Source organism: Saccopteryx bilineata, chromosome X (genome assembly GCF_036850765.1).
Source record: "Saccopteryx bilineata isolate mSacBil1 chromosome X, mSacBil1_pri_phased_curated, whole genome shotgun sequence".
Lineage (NCBI taxonomy): Eukaryota > Metazoa > Chordata > Mammalia > Chiroptera > Emballonuridae > Saccopteryx > Saccopteryx bilineata.
The window spans coordinates 30782885-30800880 of record NC_089502.1 but is presented as its reverse complement, the minus strand read 5'-3'; the positions used below and the strand labels follow the sequence as shown (position 1 = coordinate 30800880).

The 17996-nt window shown below is 39.1% G+C and overlaps 1 protein-coding gene across 2 annotated transcripts in view; it reads left to right on the top strand.

Annotated features, from left to right (window-relative positions):
• IL13RA1 (interleukin 13 receptor subunit alpha 1) overlaps window positions 1-17996 on the top strand; it is a 59988-nt gene that overhangs the window by 25426 nt on the left and 16566 nt on the right. For both annotated transcript variants that reach the window (XR_010727808.1, XM_066249159.1), the window contains exons 5-9: window positions 271-458; window positions 3190-3341; window positions 10484-10531; window positions 10813-10945; window positions 14117-14213. Coding sequence is in view for 1 of the 2 variants with exons in the window: in XM_066249159.1 (XP_066105256.1) it covers window positions 271-458; window positions 3190-3341; window positions 10484-10531; window positions 10813-10945; window positions 14117-14213 (618 nt within the window). In the remaining variant the exon portion in view is untranslated. The remainder of the gene's footprint in view (window positions 1-270; window positions 459-3189; window positions 3342-10483; window positions 10532-10812; window positions 10946-14116; window positions 14214-17996) is intronic.

Here is a 17996-nt window from a genome sequence, read left to right as displayed (position 1 = left end):
GGAAAAAGAACCAGTACTCCTATAGTTCCTATAGCTATTGAAAGTACCAGTGCTCACCAAAAAGCAGCATTTGTTTCTTTTTAGAGTATGAAATGGAGCCACATAAAATAGGGTTTTAGAAAAAGTTATCTTGCCATATTGCAGATGTTGCTTTTCATGGACATCTTCAGTCATTAAAAAAAAAAACCCAAGCAAACAAAAATGTCTGCCTTTGCTTCTTGAGTTTCTTGTTAAAAATAATTTAAAAGATTGTCTCATTTTATCTTGTAGGTACAGTAGCCTGGAAAAAATTCTTCAGTGTGAAAACATCTGTAGAGAAGGTCAACACATTAGTTGCTCTTTCACTCTGGATAAAGGGAAAGATTCCAGTTTAAACCAACACAGCGTTCAAGTGATGGTCAAGGATAACGCAGGGAAAATTAGACCATCCTTCAATATAGTGCGTTTAATTTCTCATGGTAAGTTTTCAGAGTCCTCTGTGACAGTGTGGGTAAAAAAAAAATGTTGTCTTTTGAACCATCAATACAAATAATAAAAAAGAGTTTTGGTTTTAAGATCTTTCTAGAAAAAAAGGGCTATGTTTATATACCTTTCTCTGATCTTTTTTGAAAGAAGCAAGCTTGGAAATTTTAGTATTTATTAAGTGCCTGTGCCACATGCTTTCTCCTTGTTCACTCTGAGTACACCGAGACTGGGAGCAAGCAGGGAGTTCTAGAGCCAAGATTGGAACCCAGGCTTTCTGACTCTTAAGATCTACTCTCTTTTACTTATAATCCTTGACAGGATGATGCAGAGTAAATAGGATTGAATGTAGTTTCTGAATAATCTATTGCAGTGGTAGTCAACCTGGTCCCTACTGCCCACTAGAGGGCATTCCAGCTTTCATGGTGGGCGGTAGCGGAGCAACCAAAGTATAAATAAAAACATAGATTTAACTATAGTAAGTTGTTTTATAAAGATTTATTCTGCCAAACTTAGCGAAAATCCAACATAAAGTACTTGGTACGTAATTATTATTATATACTTTAACTTGCTGTAACTCTGCTTTATAAATTTTACAAAGTAAAGTTACTTCCCTACTTTATAAATCACCATTACTGTGGAACCGGTGGGTGGTTAGAAAATTTTACTACTAACAGAGATACAAAAGTGGGCGGTAGGTATGAAAAGGTTGACTACCCTGGTCTATTGGAACCCAGGCTTTCTGACTCTTAAGATCTACTCTCTTTTACTTATAATCCTTGACAGGATGATGCAGAGTAAATAGGATTGAATATAGTTTCTGAATAATCTATTTCATGGTTTTAAAAAAGCTTAGACTGGAGGCAGTGATCAGGGGTGATATTCATATTATCTAACATTCCGGGTGGTCCAGGCACCGATCAGTCTGCATAGCCCATGCAGCTGAGTGGCCGCCTTTTAGAAAGAGCCTCCCACTTGAAAACAAAATATCTGCACGACATCCTAGCTTCTTCACTTTAGACAAGGCATATAAACTCTCTATAAGTGTTTCCTCATCTGAAAAACAGGGTACATAGTCCCTCTTGATCTCAAAGGCTTATACAGCTGACCGGTGACCAACACAGATTTGAACTCTGTGGGTCCACTTGTATGTGTGGGTTTTTTTTTTCCCAGTAAATCTTTATAGAACTATAAATGTGTTTTCTCTTCTTTATGCTTTTCTTAATAACGTATTCTTTTCTCTAGATTACTTTATTATAAGAATATTCATCAGTCAACTATTTATATTATTGGGAAGGCTTCTGGTCAACAGCAGGCTATTAAAGTTTTGGGGAGTCAGAAGTTACATGCAGATTGCTTACTGGGGAGGATGGTACTCCCTTAATCCCTATGTTGTTCAAAGGTCAACTGTAATAAGATCCAAACGGTGTGAGGTGTATAAAAGTGTTTTGTGAATCTCTAAAGCATACTATAAGCATCATGTTTATTTGTTGTAATACCCCAACGGGGAGCCCGGATTTTGGCTAAGTGGTATGCAGAAAATTTATAGGCAAATACCATGAATTGACAAAAGTTCCTAAGTCTGTGATCAGCACACTATTTACTGTTCTTTCAGATGGTCATGGAAATGAATTCTAATAATGAACCAAAGACAGCTCAGTGTGTAGGTCAGGGGAGTGAGGTCACAGTACCATGCCAAGGGGGATACTCTGAAGCAAACCCTTCCCTGTCCTCTCCCTTGCTTGGCAGATTGTCCTCGATGAACCTTGTGAAGCTCATTTTGCTAGTTCTCCCCAGAGATTAGTACTAAGAGACTGCGATCTTTCTCTGTCAGAAGATGACATCTACAGGTTTTCTGTTAATTATCCATTCCCATTTCTTGTGTGAGCTTATGCATAGGTGACTCCCCAAAACCTATTGACTAAGATATATATATATATATATATATATTTCTACTTTATTTAAAATTGTGGTTATAATCATATGACATTAACTTTACCATCTTACTCATTTCTAAGTGTGCTGTCCAGCAGGTATGTATGTATTCACGTTATTGTGCGGCAGACCTCAAGAACTTTTTCATCTTATAAAACTGAAATCTGATGTCCCAAAACACTAACTTCCTCTGCTCTCCTGCTGCTTTGGTAACCACCTTCCTACTTTCTGTTTCCATGATTTTGACTACTTTCAATATCTCATGTAAATGGAATCATACAGTACTTGTGCTTTTGTGGTGGGCTTACGTCACTTAGCATGACGTTCATCCGTGTTGTAGCATCTGACACAAACTAGGCTGATGTTTAAATTGTGGTCTTTGATTGACCCATGTGGGTGACAGCTGGAGAGACTCCTTGTATTTGGTGCCCCTGTTAGCCACTAGGTAGGGGCACATCTGGACCCAAGCAGTTCTTTTCTTTATGATGTAGCTGATGTCCTGATTATACCCTGGCCATGTTTTAACCAGATGCAGGTTAGAGTTCATGTCATCTGCCAGACACCCAAAGGTGTTCCTTAGAACCATTTTACTAGACAATTTAAAATAAGCTTCCTACATTAATCGTGGTTAATCAGAAATCCAGAACTATATGTCTGATTAATGTAACACCATTAAAAGTATCAGCCCTCTTTTCATTTAACTTTGTGACCTTTGTTATCTCTAGCCACTTATGTATTTCATCAAAATAAACTCTGGAAGGTAATTTATATTCTTCTGTTTCTATCTTTCAGTGCAACCTGATCCTCCACAAATTAAAAGTCTCTTCATCCAACATGGTGATTTATACGTGCTGGGGAAGAACCCACAGAATTTTCTTAGCCGTTGCTTATCTTACCAAGTCGAAGTCAATAACACCCAAACTGGGACGAGTTATGTTTTAAACGTAAGTTTTTCTAGATTGTTGTTTTTATTTGGATATTTTTCTTTCACTTGAATTTCTTACAGTGTAACACATTGAAATATCAATGAAATTTATCTCTTAGATTTCTCACATGATTATGATGGTGATAACGAAGCTTCATATCTGAAATAGGGTGGGAGAAGGTTTGAGGATTTATGGTAGAATTGACTGCAAGATTCAAGTTATACGTTAGTTCATTTGCTCAAAAAATGTCATTATCTATCTACCGTATGCCAGGCCCTATTTTATGTGTACACAACACCTGATGGAAAAGTTCTTCTTTTCCATGAAGCTTGCCTGCTAGGAGATAAATATGTGAATGTGCAAGCTCATTTCAGGGAATGGTTGCTATTAGGAAAGTTAAGCAGGGTGATATAGTAGAGAGATGGAAGGGCCTGGGGAATATTAGGTAGGGTAGTCATCTGAAGTGAAGACATTTTAGATGAGACCAGAGTGGTAAGCAGGAGCTGACCATGTGAAGATCTGGAGTTGGAGGGGACAGCAAGTGCAAAGACTGAGGCAGGAATGAGGGTGGCATATGAGAAAAACTGAATGAAGGCCAGGGTCAAATCAGGTAAATACTTGGACTCTCTGGTATGGCCATTCAGTTTTATTGGAGATTGTGTCAACTAAAGTATTCAAATTTGTCCTGGCCGGTTGGCTCAGTGGTAGAGAATCGACCTGACTTGTGGAAGTCCCAGTTCAATTCCTGGTCAGGGCACACAGAAGAAGCGACCAACTGCTTCTCCTCCCTCTCCCTCTCCCTCCCCCTCTCCCTCCCCCCTCCCTCTCCCTCCCCCCTCCCTCTCCCTCCCCCTCTCCCTCTCCCTCCCCCTCTCCCTCTCCCCTCCCTCTCCCTCCCCCTCTCCCTCCCCTCCCCCTCTCCCTCCCCTCCCCCTCCCCCTCTCCTTCCCCCTCTCCCTCTCCCTCTCCCTCTCCCTCTCCCTCTCCCTCTCCCTCTCCCTCTCCCTCTCCCTCTCCCTCTCCCTCTCCCTCTCCCTCTCCCTCTCCCTCCCCCTCCCCCTCTCCCTCTCCCTCTCCCTCTCCCTCTCCCTCTCCCTCTCCTCTCTCTCCCTCCCGCCCTCTTCCTCTCTTCCCCTCCTGCAGCCATGAGAGCATGGCCCCAGATGGGCAGAGCATCAGCCCCAGACCAATTGCCAGGTTGATCTGGGTCAGGGCGCTTGTGGGAGTCTGTCTCTCTGTCTCCCTTCCTCTTACTTAAATAATAATAATAATAATAATAATAATAATAATAATAAGTATTCAAATTTGAGTAGTCAGTATTGGTTGGATTATATACAGTTTTGCTAGTCAGAATCTAACACAAAACATGCTAATTAGCGGTCCCTGTGGGGAACTGGGCATAACAGCATGTGGCATAACCTCAGGGCATAAGCCTCATTGTTTCACTTTAGAGTGGAGGTCACAAACTGGGCCTCAAGCATTCTTGCTTGGACCACAAACAAAGGGAGAGTTTGTTGGTTTGTTAAACAGCAATTTTTTACCCCTATTTAAAACTTGAGAAGTGTAGTTTCCATAAGGTGGCGCCTCAGGACTATAGGAACTGTGCCATTCGTGTGCCACCCAGCCTGGCCCTGTGTGCATTTGAACGGGAAACCAAGTGTTCTGTACTGACTCACGGTGGTGTCAAAAGCGGTACGTATTCAGTAGAAACTGCGCTTGGAATTTTGGATGTTGATCTTTTCCTGGACTAGTGATATGTAGTACAATACTCTTTTATGTGTAATTGATTTTAGTTTAATGCTTCAAACATTCTTGAAGCCCTCTGTGCTTTTAGCTCTTGTGCGTTAATGGTGAGAACCTGCACATCCATTGTTTTTACATTCAGTACAGTATTCAGTACATGAGATATTCAACACTTTATTATAAAATAGGCTTTGTGTTAGATGATTTTTGTCCCACTGTAGGCTAGTGTAAGTGCTCTGACCATGTTTAAGGTAGGCCAGGCCAGTGGTTTTCAACTGCTGGTCTGCCAGAGATTTTGTGCCCGTCTACAAAAGAGTTCACCACCTGTTGTATGAAGATTATGGAGTCTGCAATCATTGGGTCTATAAGCTAAGCTATGATATTTTGTAGGTTAGATGCATGAAATGCATTTTCGATTTGAGATATTTTCAACTTGTGAGGTGTTTATTGGGATGTAACCCCATCATAAGTTGAGGAGCATCTGTACTTACTAAAATAAGCCAGCGTTGACAGGCTGTAACTCCAGAGGGAGCGACCAGGTCCGCAGCTGAGCTGAGCTCTTCTGGGCGTTTGCAGATGGATCTATTTCAGAAATGGCATAGCCATTTAACCATTATCTGGAACAGAAATTAGTATCCCCATACAATACTGCAAAGGGAAAAAGCAAAGGGCTTCCAGGTGGGAGGGGGAGTGGCTTGCATTTCCAGCTAAGGGAGTTCTCAGTAAGTTGAAATCTGCTTGACTACTCCAACCTTTACTGTCTCCTCTGTCAAAGCCTGCATACACATGCTGCTTGTGTCATTCATATGGCACTGGATTAGGTCCTGCTAGTTACCCTGAGCATGTGTGTAGGCCCTTTCTCCACACTGCAAAAAAGAAAAGAGAAAAATAGTCCTGTTGGCAGGAGTTAGGTGGTGTTTATTTTGTGCTGCTCCTGCTATTAATAGCAGCTAACAAGTATTGAGCAGTTAGTATGTACTAGGTATTTTAATAAGTATTTAATTTAAATTCTCATTAAGTTCTCACAGTAGCTCCAAGGATCTAGACCCTGTTTGTTTGTGGGGGTTTTTTGTTTGTTTTTTGTCCTTCATTTTACAGATGAGAAAACTCAGTCTCAGGTTACTCCTAAGATCACATTTCTAGAAAGTGGTACAGTCAAGATTTCAGCAAACATCTAAGTTCGAAGATTTTGTTCTTAACCACTGGGGACCGTATCAATACTTCCTCTTAGTAGAAACAGCCATCATTTATTAAGTGTTTATGATATACTACAAATATACTCTTCTGTGTACTTCTGATACAGCGGTTTATAACAATTCATGAAATAGGTTACATTCTATTGAGAAACTAAGGCTCAGTGAGGTTAACTAACTTAATACAGGCTACACAGCTAATAAGTATGACTTCAAAAGTTGGTCTCCATGTATTAAGCTTTGACAAAGAATACTTTGGTATAACACCATTTGTGTAGTCATCACTTAATAAAATTTTGTTGAATTGAATTACCTTTTTCTTTTCTTTTTTATTTTTATTTTTTTTTTACAAACTTCTGAACAGAAGAGAACACACATACTATGGAATTTATTCACCTAAATCAGAACTATAGTCTGTGGAATTAACTCTGTTTATACACTTGAGTCTAATGTACTTTCCTAGCAGATGGTCACCAGCTGCTTCCTTCTCTAGAATGCCGTCAGCTTTTTGTGTTCTCCCTGATTTTGAGCTCTGCTGGTTAGACCTTATTTTTTGTTGTTGTTGTTCTTCTTGCAAGCTTTTTTGACTGGTGTTCCAGTCAAGAGGGGGAAGTAGGCTGGAACATGACCTGATGCCGTCACTATGGACTGTGGTTTAGAGGTAGCTCGCGACAGAACCACAAAGGAAGGAATGACTTGTCTTTGACCACCCCCATCTCTGCACACTATCTGCTTGATTCTCTGAGCCTTTGTTTTCCTTTTCTCATAGAGGTATCTGAGCAGCTGATAAACAACACAAGAGGATTTACATTTGAACAAGAGCCCAGAGCCCTTTCATTTACACAATGATTTGCTTACTTTGAAATATTTAGATCTGGGAGATGGTCCAAGGGAGAGGGACATCAGCCTGCAACCTGATCCCTCAAGTAGTAGTTGACACTGTGATTCCCCAGCAAGCCTCTGATTCCGAATGGCTGCAATAGGGTACAGTAGTCCGTGAGTGGCCTTTTGTCTGCCCCTGTCTGAAGTATCAATAAGATGGCCTTTCACCATTCCGTTGGCCTTTTAGCTCTTCACACGTGCCAGTAGGAACCATTTAGTGAATGACATTGAATTCCAAAAATCATCGCTATGTGTTCTGGTCTTTGTCCCACGTTTAAACATCTTTTAGACAGAAGTTGAATATTTTTTATATAAAGATCTAATCACTACATCTGAAACTAATTGAAAAAAATTTAAAAATATTTTTAAAAAAGAAGCTGATTTTTTTTCAGCTTTACTGAAGTATGATTAACAAGTAAAAATTGAGTATATTTAGGTTCTAAAATGTGATTATTTTTAAGGTTACAACATGATTTAATATACATATATATTATGAAGTTATATCTGCAATCAGGTTAGTTAACATCCATCATCTTATACAGTTACTTTTTTTGTTTGTTTGTTTTTGGGGTGTTAAGAGCACTTAAAATCTCCTCTTAGCAAATTTCAAGTATACAATACAGTATTATTAATTATAATCACCATGCTTTACGTTAGGTCTCCAGAATTTGTGATGGAAACTGTACCCTTTGACCAACATTTTTCTACTTTCCATGCCCCCAGCCTCTGGCAACCACCATCCTATGCTCCTACATATTTGACTATTTTTAGATTCTACATATAAGTGAAATGATAGATATTTTTCTTTTTCTATCTTACTTCACTTAGCATAAAACCCTCAAGTTTCATCCATGTTGTTGCAAATGGCAAGATTTCTTCTTTCTCATGACTGAATATTATCCCATGGTATATATGTGCCCCTTTTCTTTATCCATTCATCCATTGATGGATACTTAGGTTGTTTCCATGTCTCGACTATCATGAATAATGCTGCAGTGAACACGGGAGGAGTACAGGTATCTCTTCAAGATCCCAGTTTCATTTCCTTTGGGTATATACATAGAAGTGGGACTGCTGGATCATATGGTAGTTCTATTTTTAATTTTTTTGAGGAACCTCAGTACTGTTTTCCACAGTGGCTGCACGAGTTTACATTTCCATCAGCAGTGCAGGAGGCTTCCCTTTTCTCCACATCCTGGACAACACTTGTTATTTGTTGATTTTTTGGATGATAGCCATTCTCACGAGTATGAGATGATATCCCTCTGTGGTTTTGATTTACATTTCTCGGATGATTAGCAATGTTGAACATTCTTTCATGTACCTGTTGGCCAGAAGTAGACTAAGCAACAGATTTTCAATGTGCTGATTTTTTACTCAATTTTGAAATATTTAGATTTCAGGAACTGATTTTTCTCTTTACATCAGACAACAAATGACTTAAATTGTATGGAGTAAAATTTTATTTTATATTTCCTTTTCTATAACCTAGTTATTTTTGATATTATACTCTCCACAAAGGAGAATGATTTCTTTTTATTTTTTAACTTGTAGTTGTTGTACAGTGTACTTTAGAAAAATTGCACAAGTCATTAAATGCAGTTTGACAGTTTTTCACAAGTGATTTTTGCAAATGAGTTTTCACTTACATAACCAGCAACCCAGACGCCCCATCGTGCCCCCTTTTGGTCACTACACTCCCAAAGAGCAACTATTATCCTGACTTCTAATCCCCTAGATTAGATTTGTTGACTCTTTTAAAACTTCATATAAGTGAATTATAAATAATTGATCTTTTTGTGTGTCTGCCTTCTTTCATTCAGTGTTATGTTTATGAGATTGACTGATATTGTTGCCTGTAGTTGTAGATGACTCATTCTCATTGTATTCATTCCATCGTGCCCAATTACCACATTTGGTTTATCCATGCTCCCATTGGTAGATATTTAGGTAGTTGCCAGTTTGGAGTTTTATGAGTAGAGTTTTTAATGACTATTTTCATACTTGTCTCTTGATACACATGCGCATACATTTTGGTTGGTCATATATGGGTCAAAGGGTTACCTCTGATTCTCTCTAGTAAATGATGTCAGTTTTTCCAAGTGGTTTTGCCAGTTTATACTACTCAGAGCAGAAATTGAGAGTGCTAGATCATTCATATCCTCACCAACGCTTGGTATGGTCTAGTAGGTGTGTGTATTGTTATCCTGTGGATTTAATTTGCATTTCCCTGATGACTAATGAAGTTGAGCACTTTTTTCTTTTTTCTTTTTTTGTATTTTTTCTGAAGTTGGAAACGGGGAGGCAGTCAGACAGACTCCCACATGCGCCCGACCGGGATCCACCCGGCATGCCCACCAGGGGGCGTTGCTCTGCCCATCTGGGGCGTTGCTCTATTGCAACTAGGGCCATTCTAGCGCCTGAGGCAGAGGCCATGGCGCCATCCTCAGCGCCCGGGCCAACTTTGCTCCAATGGAGCCTTGGCTGTGGGAGGGGAAGAGAGAGACAGAGAGGAAGGAGAGGGGGAGAGGTGGAGAAGGAGTTGAGCGCCTCTCCTGTGTGCCCTGGCCGGGAATCGAACCCAGGACTCCTGCACACCAGGCCGACGCTCTACCACTGAGCCAACAGGCCAGGGCCACTTTTTTCATTTTTATTGGCAATTTAAATATCCTCTTGTGAAATGCCTGTTCAAATATTTTGCCAGTTTTTCTATTGGGTTGTCTGTCTTTTCCTTATTAATTTGTGGGATATATATATGTATGTGTGTGTGTATGTGTGTGTGCATTATGTATGAATGGATATCCATATTATATCATATATATATATATGCAAGTCCATCAGAAATTGAAACTGTCTTCTCACTCTATACCTTTTTATTGTCTTAATAGGATATGTTTTGATGACTGAAGTTTTTAACTTTAATATAGATGACTTTATTTTTTTTCTTTATGGTTAATTTTTTCGGTCCTATTTAAGAAATATATATATATATATATATATATATATATATATTTCTTCAAGATCATGAAGATGTTCTGTATTTTTATCTAAAATCTTGCCGTACTTATGTATTTATTTGCTCAGTTATTTTAACTTTCACATTTTGGTCTGCAATCCATCTGGAATTGACTTTGTAAATAGTGTGAAGTAGGGGTCAAGATTCTTCTTTTTCCCCATATGGATATGTAATTTACCCAGCACGACTTGTTTAAAAACTAATCTGTTTTCATTGCACCTGGTTCTCTTTTAATGGGATAAAGGAAACCTTGTTAGAAATGGTTAAATGATATAAAATGTGGTCTTTTCAATATTTTCAATTTATTCATCCTTTATATTTTCAAGGTTGATGAACCCAAATGTGATAATTCAGAATCTAAAGGAAACCTGGAGGTCAGTAACTTCAACTTTAGCTATTTAGGTTTAAACTCGTAATAGTAATTGGAGGTGGGGAAGGATGAGCTTAGCCTAAAATTTGAACTACTGTGAGAAACATGAAGTATTTTGTGTTATTGCCAATTTTTATCCAGCAGTTAATGTCAGATAATTTGGGTTATAATCCAAGTTGTGATCATATATAGAATTTGGTTGATAATTATATTTAGGATTCAGAAGAAGAGAAAGGATTAAATATTAATATTTCTAATGTTTTTTGTGTTTTTTTTTTATCTAAGGGTACAATTTGTTTCCTGGTTCATGGTGTTCTTCCTGATACTTTGAACACAGTCAGAATGAGAGTCAAAACAAATAAGATATGCTATGAGGATGACAAACTCTGGAGTGATTGGAGTGCAGTGATGAATATAGGTGAGGGAAAAGGATTTCATTAAAATTTAAATCATTGATGCATGGAAACTGAGCTGAAGCTAAAATAGGATGGGAGAAAGGATTGTTCTGCATTCTTTTTCTTTTAAGATTTATTTATTGATTTTAGAGAGAGGAGGGAGAGAAAGTGGGAGGAGGGGTGGGAAGCATCAACTTGTAGTAGTTGCTTTTCGTATGTGCCTTGACCAGGCAAGTCTGGGGTTTTGAACCAGCAACCTCAGCATTCCAGGTTGATGCTTTTACCCACTGTACCACCACAGGTCAGGCAAGTGTTCTGCATTCTTGGTGTCAGCCAGAGAGTATTAACAACTTAAGTATATTTTCTATTTAATTACTATCAAATCACTGAGGGTTAATTTGTAATATGTAGCTCTTTGAAAATCCACAATCCAAATGGTGTTGTCTTTTCTTCTGTCCTGTCTCCTTCTTTGGTAACAACCCGAACAAAAATATAGAAGGTAGGAATGATTAAATCTGAAGATTGTTCAATGCTAGAGGACTAGCCTATGTGCTGGTGATAGAGTCAAGAGTAAAACAGAAACCCTTGATGGCATTTACTAGAGATAAACGTGTATCTATTTGAAAAACAAATCAGTTTTATTTATTAATTGAGAGGCTGAAAAAGCTATGTGCCAGGCTCAAGTGTAGGATTGAAAAGACCTGTGCTTTATGAATGTGTATCATAAGATGGAGTGTAGGGTTTTATTTGACTGTAAATTCAGAATAACTCAACGTTTGACCCTTAAGTACCCTAAAGACATATGCAGTCATAGGCAGCAGTGTTGGTGTAACACATAAAACAAGGGCATGATGCAGGGTGGGACACAGTCTCCTGGCCACATCAGAAGTGTGCTGTGTTCATTCTGGGCACCACATTGTAGGAGATGCATCAGTAGACTAGAATCTATCCTTGAAAGGGTAATCAGCCTATTGAAGAGTCTCAAAATTTAGGGAGGAACAGTTGATGAAGTAAGCTTGGGGAGTTATGATTGATAAATTCTTAACATTTGAGGTATTGCCAGGTAGAAGAGGAAATGGGCTATACTTTTTGTGGCTCTATGGGGCAAAATAGGACCAAAGACTAAGGACTTTCTAACAGCTATCTAATAGTCACAAAGACAGGTTGTTGAGGTAGTTAATTCCCTATTAATTGAGAAATTGAACAAGCTATGTGCCAGACATGGTTGTATTAGTTATCTATTGTGGCATAAAAAATTACCCCTAAATATAATGGCTTTAAAAACACATATTTACCATTTCAGTTTCTTTTTTGGTGTAAGGAATCTGGGTATAACTTAGCTAGGTACCTCTCCTTATATTCTCTAATGAGGTTACAGTCAAGCTATCAATGGGGACTAGATCCACATCCGAAGGCTTGACTGGAGAACCTACTTACGAGCTCACTACTAATGTGGTCATTGGGGAGCCTCAATTCCTCTCTGGCTGCTGGAGGGAGACTATAGCAGGATAAAGCATATCCCCCCCCAAAAGATATGTTCAAGTTCCAACTCCTGCAACCTGTGAATGTGACCATATTTGGAAATTGAGTTTTTGCAGACATGAGCAAATTGAGATGAGGTCATACTGGCTTACAGTGGACCCTAAATTCAATAACTAGTATTCTTAGAAGTGAGGATACACAGAAACATGGGGACATACAGACACACAGGGAAGAAGATCATGTGACGATGGAGGCAGATGGAGGGATGCAGCTGCAAGCCGAGGAACACTGCAAGGATTCTGGAGCCATGAAGCTAGGAACAGGCAAGGAGGATTTTTCTCTAGAGCCTTCAAAGGGAGCATGTTCCTGTTGATACCTTTACTTTGGACGTGTAGCCTCAAGAAATGTGAGAGAATATATTTCTGTTCTAAGCCAACCAATGTGTGGTGATTCGTTACAGCACTTGTTAGGAAATTAATAGAGAGGCCTCCCTCAGTTCCTTGCCACATGGATCTCCCCACAGGGCTGCCTCATGATGCAGCAGCAACTGGCTTCTCCAAGTGAGTGATCCAAGCAAGAAAGAGGGTATCGGGGGGCACTCAGTATGGAAACCACTATCTTTTATAGCCTGACCTTGGAAATGAAATCCCAGCATCTGAGTGTTGCTACTCAGTTCTTTACAAATGAGTCAATTAGTCCAGCCCACCCTCCAGGGGAGGGGATTACACAAGGGTGTGACTCTTAGGAGGCAGGGATACTTTGAGATCATCTTAGAGGCTGCCTAAAACAATGATGTTAGGCCTTGATAATGTTTTCTAAATGTTCATGCCCTAGTGGAAAAGATAAGTGAATAAATAAACATACTACATTTCATGTGTTAGGCATAACAAGGCTGTTAATGAAAGACTTAGGAATTGGACAGTGCTGGATTTGAGACTTGGTTCCATCACTTACGAAAACCTTAGGGACAAGCCAGTAAACCACTCTGAGTCTTATCCTTCTCATCTGTATAAACAGGTGACAATATTATCTATCTCTATAGCATAGATATAAACATGTAGAAGCACCTAGTATGGTATCATACATATAGTAGGTGATCAGTTAAGAATACTAGTAGTAGTAGTTAGGATTATTTTAGGTCTTCTAATAGTATTAAGTAACCAATAAGAAAAGGTATTCATTGTTAATGAGATGACATATTAAACAGATATAACATGTTTATTAATAGTGTCTGAAACTGTTAAGATAAGGATATAGGGGAGGGAGTTGGAAGAGGGTAGGGGGAAGGGAGTAAAGAGGGACAAATATAAGGTGACAGAAAATGATTTGATTTGGGTGATGGCTATACAACATAATCAACAGGTCAAATGCTATAGAAGTATTCACCTGAAACCTATGTACTCTTCTTGATCAGTGTTAAATTTAATTTTCTAAATAATTTTTTTTAAAGTCTTGGTTTCAGATAAATTTTTTCCTGTTTTGATGTTTTTGTCAGAGAATTTTTAAGGTGTCATTTATGGAGCTTCACTGGTGTAGGAGCCCCCTCCCAGTACTAAGATAACAGAAGATAAGATAATTGAAGGGTTTTGGAAAATGGTTGGGGTGCAGGACAGAAGTACCTGTGACCTTACCAGTCTAATAGAGCTGTTCCTTGGTTTATTTCTAAAAGGATTTTATTTCTCATATCTTTCTATTTGATTTTCATTTTCCAGGTAAGAAGACCAATTCCACACTCTACATAACCATGTTACTCATCATTCCAGTCATTGTTGCCAGTGCAATCATAGTACTTCTGCTTTATCTAAAAAGGTAGGGCAGCTGCTCAGGCAGGTTTGACAGTTTCTGCTGACCTGGTTGCTAAGGTTATTAATCTGTGTGGGTGTTTGATATTTGCTCAGTTTGATATTTGCTCAGTATATTAAAGGCATTTGGGTTATAACTGGATTTTGATAGTATGGCATGGCAAAGAAGAAAATTATGCCCATTTTCTGGTGAGGAAAATGTTAGAGTAGTTTCCCAGGGCTTTGATCAGGGACTGCTCTGTTCACATGTGTTTAGAATTGTTGATGGAATCTATGGAACCTACTCTTTCAAGTGCCCAATTTATTGACAGTTAGTTGGTAGCTGTTGGAATGAAGTTTTAGAAATGAAGACCATTGCTAACTAGATGACTTGTCTAGTATGAATGCAAAGTAGGTTGCTACTTAGTTCTGTAGGAACGAGAACGTCGCCAAGTTGTCTGTATCATATGGTATTCATTCCTTGAGAATGTTTTCCTTTCTCTATGCCACCATAGGGACTAGTCTGGTGCTATAATTTGCTCTTTCAGTAAATACCTATGGTTGGAATAAGGTTATTAAGCTGAGTCTAAACTAATATATTATCATAATGTCAATAGTGTTTTGGCATTCATTTATTGAATGCCTGTTTATGTGCCAGTCATTGTCCTCATTGCTGGCATTAAGCAGTGAACAAGACAAAGTCCCTATCTACATTATAACAAATTATATTATATATAGCAAATTATATTATATATAAAATAAATGATATATAAAACTATGTATATATCAACTGCAGTTGGACTGTATATATACATATATATATAATTCTATTATATACATAAAACAATCATAAACACTATGACTTCATATAGTGAGCAGTAATGTTGAGGGTGTGGTGGGGAGAAAGGCTAGATATTCAGAGAAAGAGTATTCTAAGCCAAGGGAACAGTAAGTGCAAAGGCTTCAAGGCTGGGATGAGCATCATGTGTCTTGTTGGAGTACAGGCAGTCCCTGAGTTACAAATAAGATAGATTCTGAGGTTTGTTCTTAGGTTGAATTTGCATGTAAAGTTGGAACAGGTACATTTGCCTATTAAATGCAACTTATACAGATGTTTGTCTTAACATAGCATTTCTTTATACCTTCCTGTGTATATAAATACTTAAACATTTTCAAATCCAGCCTTAAACAATCTTTGATGATGCAGAAGATGATGGACTTGTTGGAGAGGATGGGACTGTGTTAGAGTCAGGGTTTGACTCTGTTGCTGGAGTCAGTTTCTTGAAGTCAGCATTGCGGGAGGTTTGTCCAGAGTTTTCCTCTTTCTCATCATAAATGGCCTCGCAGTATCTCAGGCCTTTTGTAACTGTACGGTAAACTCTGGTGAACCTCTCTGTATCAGGATCTTGCTCCTCTAACTGCCATTCCTGGTTCAATGAGATGAAAAGCATCAGCTAACTCTTTTGTAGAAAACTTTTCAGTTCTGGAGTTTCTAGGTCCCTGTTTCTTCCCTAAATGCTATCATCTGCTGCTCTAGTTCCATAAGGTCTTCATTAGTTAGGTCTCTTCCATGGTAGTCAAGTAACTCAATGATATCCTTTTCACTGATGTCCAACTGCATTTGATTGCCCATAGCCCTATGGCGCTCCATCCATAAGTACAAGTTGTACATAAGTCAGATGTTTGTAACTTGGGGACTGACTGTAGGGTATGCAAGGTAGAATGTGATAGGAGATGAGGTTGGAGAGATTGGCAGGGCCAGATCATGTACTCCATGGCAAGGGGTTGAGATTTTATCCTGAGCATAAGGCAGTAAACTGGAGTTCTTAAGCAGGGCAGGGACATGATCTGTTTTACTGTCACAAAAGATTAATATATAGTTGCTGAATGAAGAATGGGCAAGAGTGGAAGCAGGCAGATTAGTTTAGGAGTAGTGCAATGTTTGAGGGGAAAAATGAAGGTAACCTGGGCTAGGTGGTTGGCAATGGAGGTAGTAAGAACTGTTTTGATTGGAGATATATTTTGGAGATACAATTGATAACACTAGCTGATGGTTGTGACCATCTGCTTCTCCGTGGAGGTGTAGGGGAAATTGAGGATTCAAGCATAACCCTTAGATTTTTAGCTTTAGCAAACTGAATGAATGCTAGAACCATTTACTGTGGTGGAGAAATCTGTAAGGAGAGGTACCTTTAATGTAAAAGTGAAAACTTCAGTTTTGAACATGAAAAGATTGAGACACCCATGAGATATCCAAATAGAGATGTTAAATAAGTAGTTGTATACATGATTCTGGACTTTACGAGAAGTCTTGGCTGTAGATAGAATTTGGGAAGTGCTTGGTGTGTAAATGGATGTAAAGCCCTAAGACCGGAAGAAAGTGCTCATAAAGTGAGTGAGATAAAGAGGACAAAAGGCTGAACCCTGGGCCACACCATTGTGTGGAGGCCTAAGAGATGAGGTAGTCCACCCAAGGGTTCTATAAATAGTAAAAGTAGACCTGGCTGGGTGGTTCAGTGGATACAGTGTACTCTCAACACACCTATGTCACAGGTTCGATCCCTGGTCAGGGCACATACAAGAAACAACCAATGAGTGCACAACTAAGTGAAACAGCTAAATGGAACCATGAGTTGATGCTTCTCTCTCTCTCTCTGTTTCTCTCCCATCCGCCTCCCTCTTCCTTTCTCTTTCTCTCTCAAATCAATGGAAAAAAGTTTTTTTAAATAAAAAAATATATAAAGATAGAAGGGAGAAGTAAGAAAAAGAAACAGGTCCTGGCCAGTGGCTAGTGGATAGAGCATCAGCCCAGTGTATGGATGTCTGGGTATGATTCCCAGTCAGGGTACACAAGAGAAGCGACCATCTGCTTCCCCCCCTCTCTCTCCCCCTTCACTCCCTCTTCCCCTCCTGCAGACAGTAGCTCGATTGGTTTGATTGTGGTCCCAGGCGCTGAGGATAGCTCAGTTGGTCTGAGCACATCAGCCTCAGGTGCTAAAAATGGCTTGGTACTCAAGCACCAGCCACAGATGGGGTTACTGGGTGGATCCCGGTCAGGGCACATGTGGGAGTCTGCCTCACTCTCACCAAAAAAAAAAAAAAAAAAAAAAAAAAAAAAAAAATTAAAGAGGAATAAACCCTATTCTCAGAAGATTATTTTTGTCAAAATTATAAATAGCAAACTCCCACCTGATAACTAAAGCATTATTATTATTAAATGATAGGATATCATACACACAATCATACCATGTGAGGTGATGGATATGTTAATTATCTTGATTGTGATAATTTCACAATGTATACATATATCAAAACATCGTATCTTACATAACACTTGTATAGACAATTTTTATTTGTCAAGTATATCTCAATAAAGCTGGAAAACTTTTAAATATTTAGGTGTAAATAATCTCCTTATCTTAAAGGTCCCTTTACCCACACTTGATGTTCCTTTTTTTTTTTTTTTTAAGCAAGAGACAGAGACAGACAGAGGCAGACAGAGGCAGACAGGAAGGGAGAGAGATGAGAAGCATCAACTTGTAGTTGTGGCACTTGAGTTGTTCATTGATTGCTTCTCATATGTGCCTTGACTGGGGGCTCAAGCTGAGCCAGTGACCTTGGGCTCAAGCTGGTGACCATGGAGTCATGTCTATCATCCCACGCTGAAGCCAGCAACCCCCATGCTCAAGCTGGTGAGCCCACACTTATGTTGGCGACCTTGGTGTTTCAAACATGGGTCTTCAGCGTCCCAGGTTGACACGCTATCCACTGCGCCACCACCTGGTCAGGCTAAGTGTGACATTCTTATGAG